The 16,267-nt window shown below is 39.2% G+C and overlaps 1 protein-coding gene across 46 annotated transcripts in view; it reads left to right on the top strand.

Annotated features, from left to right (window-relative positions):
• Positions 1 to 27: 27 nt before the first annotated feature.
• Positions 28 to 16,267, top strand: part of Ubap2l (ubiquitin associated protein 2 like) — a 55,503-nt gene continuing 39,263 nt past the window's right edge. For 15 of the 46 annotated variants that reach the window (XM_034499658.2, XM_034499651.2, XM_034499657.2 and 12 more), the window contains exons 1-6: positions 112 to 219; positions 5,020 to 5,148; positions 7,963 to 8,040; positions 9,103 to 9,213; positions 13,761 to 13,929; positions 14,313 to 14,408. In XM_034499658.2, the coding sequence (XP_034355549.1) occupies positions 5,059 to 5,148; positions 7,963 to 8,040; positions 9,103 to 9,213; positions 13,761 to 13,929; positions 14,313 to 14,408 (544 nt within the window). In that variant the 5' untranslated portion in view covers positions 112 to 219; positions 5,020 to 5,058. Of the gene's footprint in view, positions 220 to 538; positions 578 to 5,019; positions 5,149 to 7,962; positions 8,041 to 9,102; positions 9,214 to 13,760; positions 13,963 to 14,312; positions 14,409 to 16,267 lie in introns of those variants that run through there. The other 31 variants (XM_076932794.1, XM_034499653.2, XM_076932787.1 and 28 more) reach the window with 10 other exon arrangements.

Genomic DNA, 16,267 nt, shown 5'->3' with positions numbered 1-16,267 from the left:
GTCACGTGCCGAGGGACGCAGGAAGGCAAGTGGGAGGGGGAAGGCGCGAGAGCGAGCGCGAGAGGGAAAAGGAGGGAGGGGGTGGGGAGGAGGGAATCTTATATCACGTGACAGGGGCGGCGCGGCCCGGGGTGTCAGTGTGGAGGAGACTGAGGTAAAGTTGGGAGCGCAGCGGCGTTGGCGGCGGCGGCGGCGGCAGCGGCAACGCGGCGGGGCCGGGTATTGTCCGCGGCCCCTTTAAATCCGCGATCCCCTTTTTACCCTCCCTCCTTTTCCTCTGTCCCTTCTGTATTCCCTTCCCGCGGTAGGCCCCCCCCACGCTGTGTGTTTCCCTACTGTACACCCTCCCTTCTAGTCTTGTGAGCCCGGGCGTCCAACCCCCCCCCTCGAGTTGGCCGCCGGGGGTTTTGTTTATAGTTGGGTTCGCGGCCTACTGGGCCGCGCCAGAGCCGGGGCCTCGATTTGGGAGCGTGGCCGGGGCGGGGCTTGGGGCAGCCGGAGGGGGGGCATGCGGCTAGAGCCTGAAGGGGGAGAGCGAGAAAGAGCGCAGGCGAACGAGGCCTGGGCCCAGCCTGAGGTAGGGTTGTCTACTAGGGTCAGTGTCAGAGAAGGCCTCCTCCCTTCCCAGTCCTCTATGGGCCTCTGATCCGGATCCGGCCTGGTTTGGGGGCGGAGGGGGGTGGCGATGGGGTGGAGCTGCCCCAAACTCCCCCATGTGGCCCTCAGTTTGGAGTGCGGAGGATTAATTTGTTCCGGGTGGGAGGTAGAGAGGCGAATGGCCCCATGGGCTCTAGATGTGGCGCGGAGGGGGGGAGTCTCCCATCCTCCGCGCGTGGGCTTCTGTCCTCTCTGTTCGTTTCCAGCCTCTTTGTCAGCTCCTCTTATTACCCTGCCTTCTTTCTTACCGACCCTGATCGTGGAATATATTTTCGCTGCAGTCTTTAACTTCCTGTTGTCTATACTGTAGTTTTGGATACCCAAGCAATTATATTATTTGGGAAGCTGGACATGGAGGCCCCCATGGATTGTGTTACGCCTAAGGGACGTCACTAGACTGGGCATTTGTTCATTTCTCATAATGGGAATGGAATTCCAAATTTCTTGAGACCCTTCACCTAGTGGACAGCCCCTAAATTGTTTTGCAAAGTGATGTCACAAACAAGAGACTGTTTTCCACGATTCTTAAAATTTAGCAACCTCTGGTGTAGGTTGTTGTGGAAAGAAAGACACGGTTAAAGGCGATTTTGTGGGGTTTTTTTTTGTTTTTGTTTTTTTGCCTTTGACTCACTGTGACTACTAAATGGAGAAATCCTTTTTTGTCTCCACCTCCCATATTCTGCGTTGGGGATATCTGTTGTGACTTGTGGGAGGGATATGGGTCAGTTTGACAACTAGCATTATTAGAGATTAAAGTATTTGGATGTATATCTGTTGATGAAACTGTGTTGTGGGTCCTACACCACTGTCTAATTATAGATTATCCCAATGATTGTTTCTGTTGTGAATGGGAGATACTGCTTGTAAAATAGTGAGAAAGGGCTAAATGTACTGCCATTCATTCCCAAGTGTTTCTAACAGGGAGGGCTCCTATTAGATTGAAGGTGGTTGGGGAATGGGACACAGGTCTTCTCAACGAAGCATCTAGGGAAATTAATTTCTCTGTTAGAAGTGGTAAGTCTTACTTTACTCATCCCAGTCCAACTTTAGAATGCTTGAATTGTTTCTCAAATTAGATTGTAAGCTCCCTGAGAGCAGCAACTAAGTCACAATGCTTTTGTATTTCCTGAAGTATTGGACACACAGTAGATTCTCAATAAATACTTATTGTTTATTTTTTTCAGTAAAATTTCTCTGGCTATTTTTTCAAGTAGCTGGCTTTCAAAATGTAGTCAAGGGCACTTCTTTGTTGAAACCTGTTCTTGTTCCTGTAGTGTTCACTTGAGTTCCAATACTTCTTTCTCATCCTACTTCCCTTAAGGACTTAAGTTTTCAATGAGTTAACAAAACAAGGCCACTCACTTTCACTATATAACTCTGGGTATTCTTCTTTGTTTGCTATTAAAATGATACTAATTCTGTGCCCTTAAGTGGTTTGCCCAGATTATTTACTTTTGACCTGTTGCTCATTGTTCCTAATGAGGGGTTAAATTTTTCTTACACATTTCAAAGTATTTCCCAAGAGGAAAATGGAAGTTAAAAGCAAGGCTGATCAAAAGAATTTTTTTTTATTTGTTGGCTAGCTACATATCTGTCAATATGACTGTAATATATTTACATCTAACTTGTAAAATGTGCAGTGATTTATACAACTAGTCTTACAGCTTATATTTATATCAAAAATTCATGTATACAGAATAGAAACCATATAGCATTTTTAAACCACAGCAACAGGAGTAGGTTGGAATTGAAATAGAATTTTCCTCTATCCCTCCTCCCCTCACTATTGCTGCTTTGGATACACCAGTACTTAGTTAAACACCTGTTTTTTTGGTTGTTTTGTTTTTTTTTTTTTTTTTTTTTTTTTTTTTTTTTTTTTTTTTGTAAATTAAGTATTGAGACAACTATAATGTTAGCTTGAGAAAGTGACCTGATACTATACTATTTACAGGTCTTTGTACATGTATGTAAAAATTAGTGCTGTGTCTGTTAAATCCTAAATTGGCAATGAGGAATGAAATAGAAGTCTTTGTTCTTAATAACCACATCAAAAACAAAGACTTGTGCAACCTATTGACACTACTTGGTGATAGATTTATCCACAGGAAAGCCAGCTTTCTCCATGTTATCCAAGAAACAGGTGAAGTTCACGTCCCTACTTAATCCTTGCATATTTCTTTAGAACTCTCCTGACCTCAAAATCCAGTATCTGCTGGGCGGTCTAGAATTACCCTGTATAATGTTTCATTAGTGAAAAAAAAATGTAGAGCAGGAAAGTATAAATTTGTCTTCTTTGGACAGGGATAAAACAATGAAAAGTAACTTGATTTTGAGCACTATCATGATGATGAGTGTTTTCTTTGTTTAATCAAAGTAACAGCTGAGATTACAAAACTATGAAGAAAGAACTTGAATTTTATAGAACACTTATTTGATAAGAATGGACAGAAACTGTTCTAGTTTTGGGAAGGCTCTTACATTCTATGTCTCTTCAAAAAGTGAAGTCATCTTGCAAACAGTATCAAATTTAAAGCCATTTCCTAGAAGCCTTTTCAAACAAAACTTGATAGCATTTGATGGGGGGGGGGGGCGGATTTGGGATTCTCTTTGTTTTAAGGTGAGTGGTGGAGAGTAATTGCTATTCTGTTTATTTGAAAATATATATAAGACCAACTGAAACAACTGCAAAGGCAGTGTGTTGGAATTTTATTTTATTATTATTATTATTATTATTATTATTATTATTATTTTTGGTTTTTTTTCGAGACAGGGTTTCTCTGTGTAGTCCTGGCTGTCCTGGAACTCACTCTGTAGACCAGGCTGGCCTCGAACTCAGAAATCCGCCTGGCTCTGCCTACCAAGTGCTGGGATTAAAGGCGTGTGCCACTACCACCCAGCCCAGTGTGTTGGAATTAACTATCTAGAAAATGGATTCTGGGTAGTCACTAGGACTAACACATGTCCTAGTCATGAAGAGCTAAAACTGGAAATAAAAGGCTAGTTATGAATTTGTCTTTTTCTAAGTAGTAGAAGTCAAAGACTGCTTGTCAAATAGTTACATGTAAGGCAATGACTTTTTAATGTTTGCTGGTTTTTTTTTTTTTTTTTTTCCCTTTTAGCCCCTGTTATGGTTATGAACCTAGGCCCTTAACTGAGCTTTTCCCACAGTTCATACAGTATTATAAAATTGTAATTTCTTTGTCTTATAGACTAATATAGAAGGTTCTCCCTCCCTTCACTCCCTTTCCTCCCTCTCTTCTCCTTTTCTTCCTTCTTTCATCTTTTTATCTTTTGTGACTGGATCTTACTGTGTTGCCCAGGCTGGCCTCAAATTTATGATCCTCTTTGGTCAGCTTTCCAAGTGCTGGGATTACAGGTATGTGCTGTGCCCAACTCCTGGAAGGCATTTATTCTTTAGGGTTTGTTAATTGTCTTTCTTTTTGTTAAAGACACTTTAGATGCTTTCACATATTTAGAAAGTTTTTTTAATATTGGTAATGATTTTTGCTTATTTGCAAGATAGCAGTAATCAAGTTATGTTTCTAACATCTTTTTAAACAGTCACATGGGACAGCACTTGGGAGGAAGAAGCAGGAGGATTGCTGTGAGTTTGAGGCCAGCCAAGGCTACATAGAGAGACTGTTTTCAAACAAACAAAGATCACATACACTTTTATACATTTTTGGATGTGGGGTTTAATTACCTAGTCTAGCCTAGGCCCTTATGCATACAGACCATATGTTTTATCACAGGCACATGAACAAAAGTGGAATAACAGTCATATTTATCACACTATAACACAAAATGTTTCTTTCAGTAGCACACACCTGTAGTCATAATACTTGGGAAGTAGAGGAAAGATGATTAGGTTTTCTTTTCTTTCTTTTTTTTTTTTTTTTTTTTTTTGGTTTTTCGAGACAGGGTTTCTCTGTGTAGCCCTGGCTGTCCTGTAACTCACTCTGTAGACCAGGATGGCCTCGAACTCAGAAATCCAACTGCCTCTGCCTCCCAAGTGCTGGGATTAAAGGCGTGTGCCACTACCGCCTGACTGATGATTAAGTTTTCAAGGTCAGTTTTACTATAGTGTGTTTGAGGCCAGCTCACACTAAAACCCAAACTATATATTAAAAGGGGAGCTTGAGTTGAAAAATGTAGCTAAGTTGTAGAGAGCTTGCCTAGCATATAAAAAGGCCTGGGTTTGATTCCCAGCAAGCTAGAAAAAAAAGAATGGTTAAAAAAACAATAGGTGAATTTCCATGGTTTGTTTCTTAAGAGAATAGCAAAGTAATTGGTGGTAATGTACTGATAAAATAGAATTAAAACATTTTACCTACATTTAACTATCTATTTTTTCCTCTTCAGTATTCTCCTTGTAAATACTGTTATTTGTATATACTGTAAATGATGACGTCGGTGGGCACTAACCGAGCCCGGGGAAACTGGGAACAACCTCAAAACCAAAACCAGACACAGCACAAGCAGCGGCCACAGGTAATGAACCCAAGGATGTGAGTCAATGAGTAATTATACCACCTGATGATAGTGGTGTCCATGCAGTGTAGCATCATTCTGTGCTTTGGAATGTTGATTTAGGTTCCTTATTGTTAGCTATTCCTTAGTCTGATAACTATCAGTGACATTTTGTGATATAACATGTTCATTTTTTTTTGTTGTTTAATGTGAGGTTTAGGGCTTCATTTTGAATACTGTGCTAGGTATGATCGTTTTTTCCAGTATCAGAGCTGACTGAGCAGTACATTACTTATTCTCTTTAGCCAATATTTGTCATCATACCCTTTTCCTGAAAGATTTTGACTTTTGCTCCTATTTTCCCCTAAGGTTTTGAGGCCTTACCTGAGTTTTTCCTTTCCCATGAAAAGCTAGGATCTTTACTATTCTTGTAAATTAACAAATGAGACCATAGAGCAGTCATTCTCAACCTCTCTAATGCTGTGACCCTTTAATACAGTTTAAGTTGTGGTGACTTCTCTATTAACTTATTTATAAACAAAATTTTTGTTGCTTCTTCATAAGTAATTTTGACATTGTAACTGTGCATTGTAACTAATGTGCAAGATATCTGATATGCAGCCCCGATGAAAAGGTTGTTTGACCCTCAGAGGGGTGGTAAGCATTGCTAAGTTTTAGAGGAATAAATTAACCTTGGATATTAAGTTTTATTTAGATGTGTTGTAAATCACAAAATCCATAAGAAGTGTTACGGGTATGAGTTAATTGCTTGAATTAAATGCAGTGGTTCAGTATATTGATTATATAAGACTAGACTAAAGGTATGTTCCTTGATTTAACTTTTTCCCCTTTCCCTTTTCTCTTTCCTGTTTTTCCTCCAGAGTCTTTATAGGTAGCACTGGCTGGCTTGATACTATGTAGTTCATGCTGACCTCTACTTAGAATATCCTGTGTGTCAGCTTTTGTGTAATAAATTTGGACATGGGCTGCCATCATGGTCTGTTTGTTTGCTTGCTTGCTTGCTTGCTTTCTTTTTCTCTCTTTCTTTGGAGACAAGGTTTCTCTGTGTTGTCCTGGCTGGCCTTGAACTCAGAGATCTGCCTCCCTCTGCCTCTTTAGTGCTAGGATTAAAGCTGTGTGACACTTTACCTGGCTTCATATTTTTGAGACAGGTTTTCACTAAGTTGTTGAGACTGGCCTTGACTTGTGATCTTCTTGCCTCTCAGTCTTCTGAGTACATGGATTAGAAGTCTGTATCACCAGGTCTGCTCCCCTTAAACTTTTTTATTCAAGATAGGGTTTCTCTGTGTTGTCTCAGTTATCCTGGAACTCACTCTGCAGACTAGACTGGCCTTTGAACTAACTCTGAGATCATCTTGTATCTGCCCCTGCCTTCCAAGTGCTGGGATTAAAGGCATGCACCACCACTGTCTGGCTCCCTATTCACTAGTCTTTCCAAGTAAATTTGTAGTAGAATTTTAGCACTTAAACCTCTACTATGGGTAGCTGGGTGTGTAGTGGTGCATGCTTTTAATTCAAGCACTCAGCTTGCTCTACATGAGTTACAGGATAGCCAGAGCTAAGTAGTGAGAAACTATAAAACAAAAACAAAAAGACTACTCAGTTATGGTAGTAAAATTCCTGGTCTTACATATACTGTATATTCATAAGATACATTGAGTATATCCTTGGGTTAAATCTAATAATATTTTGAGTAAGTGGTTAGTATTGGAATAAAGAAATAGGAACCCTGTTTACACATATCTTGACAAATACATTAATGTGAATTGATGGACAGATACTTCCAAGATGAAAGTTTCTTTGGTTCATTGGTTCATTGCTCTCTGGAGTTATATCTTAAATTAGTTTACAGCTTCACCCTGTATTTGCCATTCTATTTAAATGTCTCATTTTGTTCATTTACATTTCAAATGATATCCCCCTTCCTGGTTACCCTGCCACAGATCCTCCATCTCATCCCCCCTTTCCTCCTTCCACTGTTTAAGTGTCTTAAACATTACTTTATTACTTGTTTGTTTGAGGCACAATTTCTATGTTTTTGCTATCGTGGAACCCACTGTATAGACCAGGCTGACTTCAAACTCAGAGATCAGCCTGCTTCTGCCTCCTAAGTGCTGGGATTAAAGGCATGCTCCACTCTACCCTTTGTTTTGTTTTTAAATTTTGTGGTGCTGAGAAGTGATCCTATAGCCTTGAGTAGTCTGGGTAAAGATCTCCCCAGTCTTGTTTTTATGTTTTTATTTTGAAACAGGGTCTCATAAGGTTGCCCAGGCTGGCCTTGAGCTCATTTTGTAGTCCATGTCAACCTTGAGCTTTCCATCTTCTTGCCTTCACCTTTCAAGTAACTGGGGTTACAGGCTTAGATCATGAGACCAAGCTGCTTTGGATTTTGTAGGCAAAGTTGCATTGCTAAGGATTGACTCTAGAGCCACACACATGCTAGGCAAGTGCTTTACTATAGAGTTTCACCTGCTTTGGTCATAGTTTTCTTTTTCTTTTTTATATAACACACACACACACACACACACACACACACACACACACACAACTGGGTTGGTAAAGAATAAAAGATCTACTACTGAGATACCTCTTAGTTAATTTCCTACTTTTTTTTTTTTTTTTGGTTTTTCGAGACAGGGTTTCTCTGTGTAGCCCTGGCTGTCCTGGAACTCACTCTGTAGACCAGGCTGGCCTCGAACTCAGAAATCTGACTGCCTCTGCCTCCCAAGTGCTGGGATTAAAGGTGTGCACCACCACTTCCTGGCTAATTTCCTACCCTTGATTAAGGTTTCTTGATTCTGTCTCAATCCCTAGGCCACTGCAGAGCAAATTCGACTTGCACAGATGATTTCGGACCATAATGATGCTGACTTTGAGGAGAAGGTGAAACAAGTGAGTGTCCCATTAGTTTTCTCTGAAAATACCAAGAGTAAAATCAGGATTAAATGTTATTGATGCTTACATTGAAAATAATTATCCTGGGTAGGGAAATGGCTAAGAGGTGAAATCTTTGATCTTAGTTTGAATCCCATAAAGCCTAGCAAATCATGCTTTGGAGCATACATTTGTAATCCCAGTGCTCTTACTGTGAAATGGATTGTGGAGACAGAAGATTCCCTATCTGCTTTATACAGTGATGAACAGCAAAAGAGAGACTTGTCTCAAGATGGAAATACAGGACTGATACCAAGGCTATCTTGTTACTTCTGTATATGAGCTGTGGTACACAAATTCCTGCTATATATGTATCATATACGCATAACAGGAAAAATAATTATATTTGTTGATTTTTTTTTTAGATCATTAATAATTAACTTCATTGTAATTATACTACGTTCCTTTGGATAGCTACCTTGTCCAAAAAGTTTTATCTTAATGCTGACTTTGTTGGTGTGTGTGTGTGTGGGGGGGGGGGTTGTTTTTCTTCTGACACACAGAATCTTAGCATGATAAATTCATACCTTATCACTGAGCTATATTGTCAGCCACTTGTATCTGTGAAGCATGGAAAATGATATGTAAATAGAAGCTCGTGTGTTTCATTTTGATTCTCCATTTATGCTTAACTATTCTGAATATGTTTTACTCCATCTCTAAGCTATAGTTGTTAAAAGTTTCTTTTGTTAACACTTATTTATTGGATGTGTTTGCATACACACATGCTATCTATGGTGCTTTGTGTGGAGACAACATAATAATGTGTGGGAACTGGGTGTTTTTCCTCCCATGTAGGTTCTAGGGATTGAACTTAAGTTATTTGGCTTGGTGGTAAGTGCCTTTACTTGATGAGTCATCTCTCCAGCCTTAAAATTTTGCTTTTGGAAGTACAATTATGTTTTACATGTCATTCTTTTAAAGGTTGCTTCTTTGAAATGTAGCTGGTATCTCATCCTTTCATCTATTTTTCTTGTACGCGTATAAAATTGCTTATGGTTACTGCTTTTTTTCTTTCAGTTGATTGATATCACAGGCAAAAACCAGGATGAATGTGTGATTGCTTTGCATGACTGCAATGGAGATGTCAACAGAGCCATCAATGTTCTCCTGGAAGGAAATCCAGACACGGTAGAGTACTAACTAATAAAGTGTTTGAGAATGTGGGGTCTGGGTTCAGAGACTAGTAATAATTCTAAAAGCAGCTAGTGGGCAGATGGTCTTAAAACAACATGCCTTTTCTCTAAATAGAATAAGAAATATCCATAGAGATCTGGCAGGTTACAAATATTGTTTGTACACATCCTCTTCATAAGAGTCATAGGAGAAAGTAAGTGAAGTCAGTCTCTTCTAATTGGTCTGGAATAAGTTGTTCATTCCCGATAATTCATTTCAAGACTTGGAAGGCTTATGTTGATTTGAACTAGAGGTACTACTTTACAGTGTTGATTACTAATAGGGGAGATTTCTCTTTTCATATTTGTGCTAACAAGTCACAAATTGCTAGATTGTAAATTGAAGACATTCCTATATAGTTATTATCTTTATATTAACGTGCTGCTTCATTGCTTGAACTTGGTTTTGTAGTACTATTAAAAAGACGAGCTATATAGCCTGTCTACATTCCTGGATCTGGTGGGAGAATATCTTAGAAGATCATGTGTCTTGGAATTTAGACAAGTTACTGTCATTTCTCCTTCCCACCAAATGAGGTGTTTTTTTTTTTCCTGTGTCTTATCTTTAACAATAGAATATTGCCTTATTACCTTTGTGACATTGCTGTAGCACGAGAGAACTTTAGTTTTATGTGAGTTAGATCATTTTGAAACATTTTCACTATAACGATCTTAGACTGAGGATTTTTTGGTTGGGATAGAGTTCATCCTTTAAGTTGGTATAACTTAACTATATTAACTATCTCACAATTTCATATATATATAGTATAACTTTGATCATATTTCCCCCATTAGCCTTTTTTATCCCCTTCTGCCTCCTGCCAAACTCCTTTCCAACGTGTCTCCCTTCTACTTTACTGCCTTTATGTGTACCTTTAATTAGGTACACATGCATGAATATGGATTAGAAGTTGCTTACTTAAGCAAGGATGATTTATCAGTGGCTACACCACTGAGTAATATGATTCTCCCCTCCTCCAGCAACCATTAACTGTCTGTGTCTCTTCAGGCAGTGGGAGGGGAGTGGGGGGGTTTGTGTGCCCTCTGCCATCCATGATGGAATGTTGAAGGACCCAGTCTTGTGCCAGGTCACCATTGCTGACATGGGTTAATGTTGTCTTGCATATCATATCCAGAAGACAGCTTTTCACAGTTCCCCTTCCTATCCTCTGGCTCTTAACTTCTTTTAACTATGTTAAGTTTGCTGAGCCATGGAAAGGGATGCTGTAGACGCTTGACTTAGGACTGAGTATTCAGCAGTTACTTATTATCAGCACTTTGACCATTTAATAAATCTCTGTCATCTCTTGCCTACTACAAAAAGACTCAGAAGTTACATGTTTATATGTGCATGCAGGGGATCAAACTTAGGCAAGCACTGTAACTACTTGATATCTCTCTAGCTCTGTGTGTTCACAGAACTAAAATGTAAACCTCAAACTTGGTACTCTTCAGCTTCAGCCCCTCATTGCTGGGATTATAAGTGTATTCCACCAGCTCTGACTTGAACTTATTTTTGTTTGTTTTTGTTTATGGGATACTCTTTCCTATTGTAATTATCTTGTATTTTTTAAAAAACTTATTGGTGGGACAGGCCTGATGGTGCAGGCCTTTAATTCCAGCACTTGGGAGGCAGAGGCAGAGCTCTTGAGTTTGTTTGAGTCCACCCTGATCTATAAAGAGAGTTCCAGGACAGCTAGACAGCCAGGACTGTTACATAGAGAAAGAGAAACTCAAAAACTGAAAGAAAAAAAAAAAAACCAAACCCTTTTGTTGTTGTTTGTTTTTTTGAGACAGGGTTTCTCTGTGTAGCCCTGGCTATCCTGGAACTCACTCTGTAGACCAGGCTGGCCTCAAACTCAGAAATCCGCCTGCCTCTGCTTCCCAAGTGCTGGGATTAAAGGCGTGTGCCACCACTGCCCAGCTCTGGCCTAGTTTTTATTATGTTTGTGTAATATGTATAGTAGTAGACATATGTATGTGAAAATCAAAGGCTAGCAGTCTGGAGTTGGTTTTCAAAGCAACTGCCTTTATCTGTCAAACTATCTCACCTGTTGTCATGCTTTCTAAAAGGTTTTATATTTTTCTTTGTAGAAGTTATATCTTATTTCTCTTATCTCACCTCTTGTGGCTTCTGTCTAGTTATACAAATCTGACCTATTAAAAAAAGGAAAACAAGCTAGTACATAGCCACATGTAAATCAACTAGTATGAATAAAACCAATGAGGAGTCAGTACTCATATTGAATATTTTTATTGGATAAGATCACTCAAAAAACTTAATAGTGTTTAAGGAAGATCATAATAGTAATTCTTTTTTCTTATAGAACTCACTGTTACCAGCAGTTAATATATACACCACAGACTCCCTCTTTATAGGGTTTCTCTCTCTTTAGATCTGGGCTGTCCTGGACTCAGTAGACCAGGCTGGCCTTGTACTCAGAGATCAACCTGTGTTTGCCTTCTGAGTGTTGGGATTAAAGACATGGCCACTATGCCTGGCTATTACACAGATTTCATAAACTTGTCAGAATTGGAGTCAGACTAGCATACAATTTGAAAACTTGGTGGGTATGGTTGTGTACACCTTTATATCCAGATACTCAGTGGAGGAGACAGGTGAGTCTCTGTGAGTTTGAAGCCAGCTATATTTTTGTAGTAGGTTTCAGGGTAACCAGGACAACATAGTAAGTTCTTGTTTCAAAAACAAAACAAAAAACCTTAAAATTTATCAGAACCTGTTAGTCTAGTTTCCAGTGTTTGTGGTACAGATTTAGCTGTAGAATTGTGACTTACGAATTGAAGCTTCAGTGAGCATCAAATGCCATCAACCACTATTGGTATATACCAACTGTGGAATAAATCATTGGGAAAATGCATAGGAAGGAACTTCTGCATTCTAGGTTAATACTTGTCTTGGTACAATTGCTGTTATTTTATTTAAAAAAAAAAAAAAAAAGAAAAACAACTTGATTATATATGTATATTTTGCCGGCAAATATAGTGATACCGGTATGTCTGTATCACTTGCATGCCTGGTGTCCTTGGAGGCTAATAGAGGGCATCAGACTCCATGGAAATTGGAGTTGGAGTTACAGATGGTTGTGAACTACAGTGGTGGTACTTTGTTGTTGAAACCTGGATCCTTTAGAAGATTAACTGAAACTTTTTTTTTTTTTAAGATTTATTTATTTATTATGTCTACAGTGTTCTGCCTGCTTATACACCTGCAGGCCAGAAGAAAGGGGTATTGGATCCCATGACAGGTGGCTGTGAGCCACCATGTGGTTGCTGGGAATTGAACTCAGGACCTCTGGAAGAACAGTCGGTACTCTTAAACGCTGAGCCATTTATCCAGCCCCTGCTGAAGTACTTAAATGATCAAAATGTGATATTAATGCTTTTTTTTTATATATAAATTTTATTTGAGTTTTGAAGTGATAGTGCTTGGATTGAACTCAAGCTTTCATACTTGTGTGTGTTTTACTATTGAGAGCCTTGTACCCTAACACTCAGCCCTAGATTTAACTATATTTTTTACTAAAATCTTTATTTTGTCAAGATGTGCATCATTTTAACCTGTTTTTGTATGTATAAGAGAGAAATAAATGTTTTTCTTTTAAATTTATGGTTTCATAAAATATGCTAGAAGGACAAATGCTACTTACTCAGTTTGCATCTATTAGTAACATTTAGAAACCTTCAGTTTTATGTTTTTGCTTAATTTGATAATGAATTTTGATAATTTGATAATGAATAACAATGTAGCCCAACACTTTTAATCCCAACACTGAGGAGACAGAAGCAGTCAGATCTCTGACTTAGAGGCCAACCTGAACTACATAAGTTGTAGGCCAGCTATCATGACATAGTGAGAGCTTGTCTCAAAACAAACAAAAAAAATTTAAACTGTTAATGTGTTGATGAATAGAGAGATTTTTTTTTCTAGTTTAGAGAATGTGCTTGATAAGGACCAGTCCCTAAGTTTTTAGACTAATGTATCTGAGCTACTGAACTGAATAGAGTTTGGAAGTGATCCCTGCATGTGTTAGCCAGGCAGTGTGTTGAGCATCTGTTTATCTCAGCTTTTGGAGTAAGATAGGGAGGGGAATTTGAAATTCGAGTGTAGTCTGTCCCATGGTCCCCTACCTTCTACCCCATAAAACAAAATACTTCAGTTTTAGCATCACTAAGTGTAAGAGTTGAGTTTATCTGTACTCTGCATTTAAACAGAAGTAAACTAATACATTTTTGTTTCTTTTTTTTTTTTTTTTTTTTTTTTTCTGGCTGTGCTAGAAATCACTCTAGACCATGCTGGCCTTGAACTCACAGAGATCTACCTGTTCCTGCCTCCCGAGTGCTGGGGTTAAAGATGTGGAGCACATTGCCTGGCTCAAAATTTCTTAACTGTGGATCCTGAGAAAATAGTTGTACTAGTTTTCATTCTTAGTAAACTGATGGTAGTCCATATTGATCAGACATAAGTGCTCTAACTTTCTTTAGCATTCCTGGGAGATGGTCGGGAAGAAGAAAGGAGTCTCAGGACAGAAGGATGGTGGACAAACTGAATCTAATGAAGAAGGAAAAGAAAATCGAGACCGGGACAGAGACTATAGTCGTCGACGTGGTGGTCCACCAAGACGGGGGAGAGGTGCCAGCCGTGGACGAGAGTGTATGCATGGGGCTTTATCAAAACCAGCTGTGGGTCAGTAATGTCTAGACTTTAGGGATGTGTCAGGATCCTGCTAGGCAGGCCTCTGTAACTGTTATATCACCTATTTGCATTTTTTGGCATCATCTGTTAAGATCCTGACATCTTTTACATGTAGCCTTTCCTACAATAGTCACTTATATGGCAATTATGTAGTCATTTGTAAAATTACTTGACTCAGCTCTGTTATGTCTCATCACTATTCCCTGAGTGACCTTCACGTTCCATCCTACCAAGTCATGTTCCCTTAGTTCTGTCTCCCTAACACTGTGTTCAATATAATGTACATGTTTGTTATGTATCCTAAATGATCATGTTGTGTCTGTGTGTGTTTTATATTTCAGTTCGGGGCCAGGAAAATGGATTGGATGGCACTAAGAGTGGAGGGCCTTCTGGAAGAGGCACAGACAGAGGCAGAAGAGGCCGTGGCCGGGGCAGAGGTGACAGTTTTGAGGGGAAGTGGCAAATAGGCATGAAATAGTTACCTTTGTAAGACTGACAGGCAAATAAACACTAGAGTATAAATATATTTGTGTTGGGTTGAATGGGAAAGAAGGGAGATGACAACCCTAGTCTTTTTTGTTGAACAGTAGTGTGTGTGAATGCTTGTGCATGTGTTTATGTGTGTGTCGGGGAAGCCCAGAGGTCAACATCAGGTGACAGTGCTCTTTATTTTCTAATTTTTCATTTTTAAAGTTAATTTTTATTATATACTTTTTAAACTTTTTATTCAAGAAAGATTATATTTGCATGGTGATAAACAATGAATTCTCAGTTCCTTTTTTACCCTCCCACCTTTTCTCATACTCATTTCCCTGATTCTGTTCAAAGTTTCTGAGAGATGTGTAAAGGTTTTTTTTGTTTGTTTGTTTTGTTTTTGCATGCTTGTTTTTTGTTGTTGTTTGTTTTGTTTTATATTGCTGCACATGTGGGTATGCACTCTACCATTGAGGTATAAACCCAGAACCCAGTAGAGGGCATTGGATCTGCACTTAGAACCACAGATAGCAGGATGTGGTAGCACATGGCTTTAATCCCAGCGCTTGAGAGGCAGAGGCAGATGGTTCGCTCTGTTTGAGGCCAGCTTGATCTATAGAGTGAGTTTCAGGACAGCCAGGACTACTCAAAACAAAACAGACAGACAAAAACAAAAAGAATCACAGACTTAAGAACCACTATGTAGGTTCTGGTACCAAATCCAGGGTTTCTACAAGAGCAGGAAGCACTCTTGACCATGGAGCCACCTCCAGCCCCCTTATTTATATTTTTTTGTGAAAAGCAACATTGTGATAGACCTCTTTATTCATAAATCTTGTGATTGTTTCTTTTGGATAGGTTTTTAAAATTTGGCTTACAATGCACAGGGTTTTTCTTTTCTTGTGCCAATAGTGATCCTAAGGAATGCTATGCAAATGTTTGTTACTACTAACCAGCTCTAAGTCCTTCCCCCTACATTAGGAGACATAAAGACCTTTAATTACTTTTTTTTTTGTTTTTTGTTTTTGTTTTTGTTTTCGTTTTTCGAGACAGGGTGTCTCTGTGTAGCTCTGGCTGTCCTGGAACTCACTCTGTAGACCAGGCTGGCCTCGAACTCAGAAATCCGCCTGCCTCTGCCTCCCAAGTGCTGGGATTAAAGGCATGCGCCACCACCGCCCAGCCCTTTAATTACATTTTTACTGATTTTGTGAGCATATGTGTGACACAGGTGAATGACAGAACCTCTCTCTCCACTATGTGGGTCCTGGAAATTGAACTGACATCATTAGGTTTGCCAGCAGGTATCTTTACCCTATCGAGCCATATCACAAGCCCTGGTTTTAAGACTGGTTTTAGATTTGGTCTCACTAAGCAGCTCTGGCTATGTAGACCATGCTGGCCTGGAACTCACAGACCTGCCAAGGCTTCCTGAGTGCTAGGATTAAAGGTTTGTGCCACCATGCCTTGCTGTTAAGGCTTTTATTGTACTTTCCTAAGTAATTTTTGTAATAACTCAAGCAAACCTACCAGTTATTTCATCAAAGTGGACTTTGTTGGTAATGATTAAACAAATTACTATGAACCTTAAATTCTGGACACATTTCAAAATGTCATACCAAAGAAATAAGGAGACATATTACTAGTAAGGAAAGAAAAGTTCAAAATCTGAAATTAAAAACCACCCAGCTTTTTATCAGTAAAATAACCACCAGACGTGCTTCCTGTAAAAAGTTAAAAAAACAAAAAACAAAAAAAACCCTGAGGTTGGAGAGAAGGTTCAGCCATTAAACAGTACTTACTGTTCTTCCAGTTCAATGAGCTG

Source organism: Arvicanthis niloticus, chromosome 4 (assembly GCF_011762505.2).
Source record: "Arvicanthis niloticus isolate mArvNil1 chromosome 4, mArvNil1.pat.X, whole genome shotgun sequence".
In the NCBI taxonomy this organism is placed as follows: domain Eukaryota; kingdom Metazoa; phylum Chordata; class Mammalia; order Rodentia; family Muridae; genus Arvicanthis; species Arvicanthis niloticus.
Note: the sequence above shows the minus strand (reverse complement) of the source record. Positions and strands in the feature narration are given on the sequence as shown.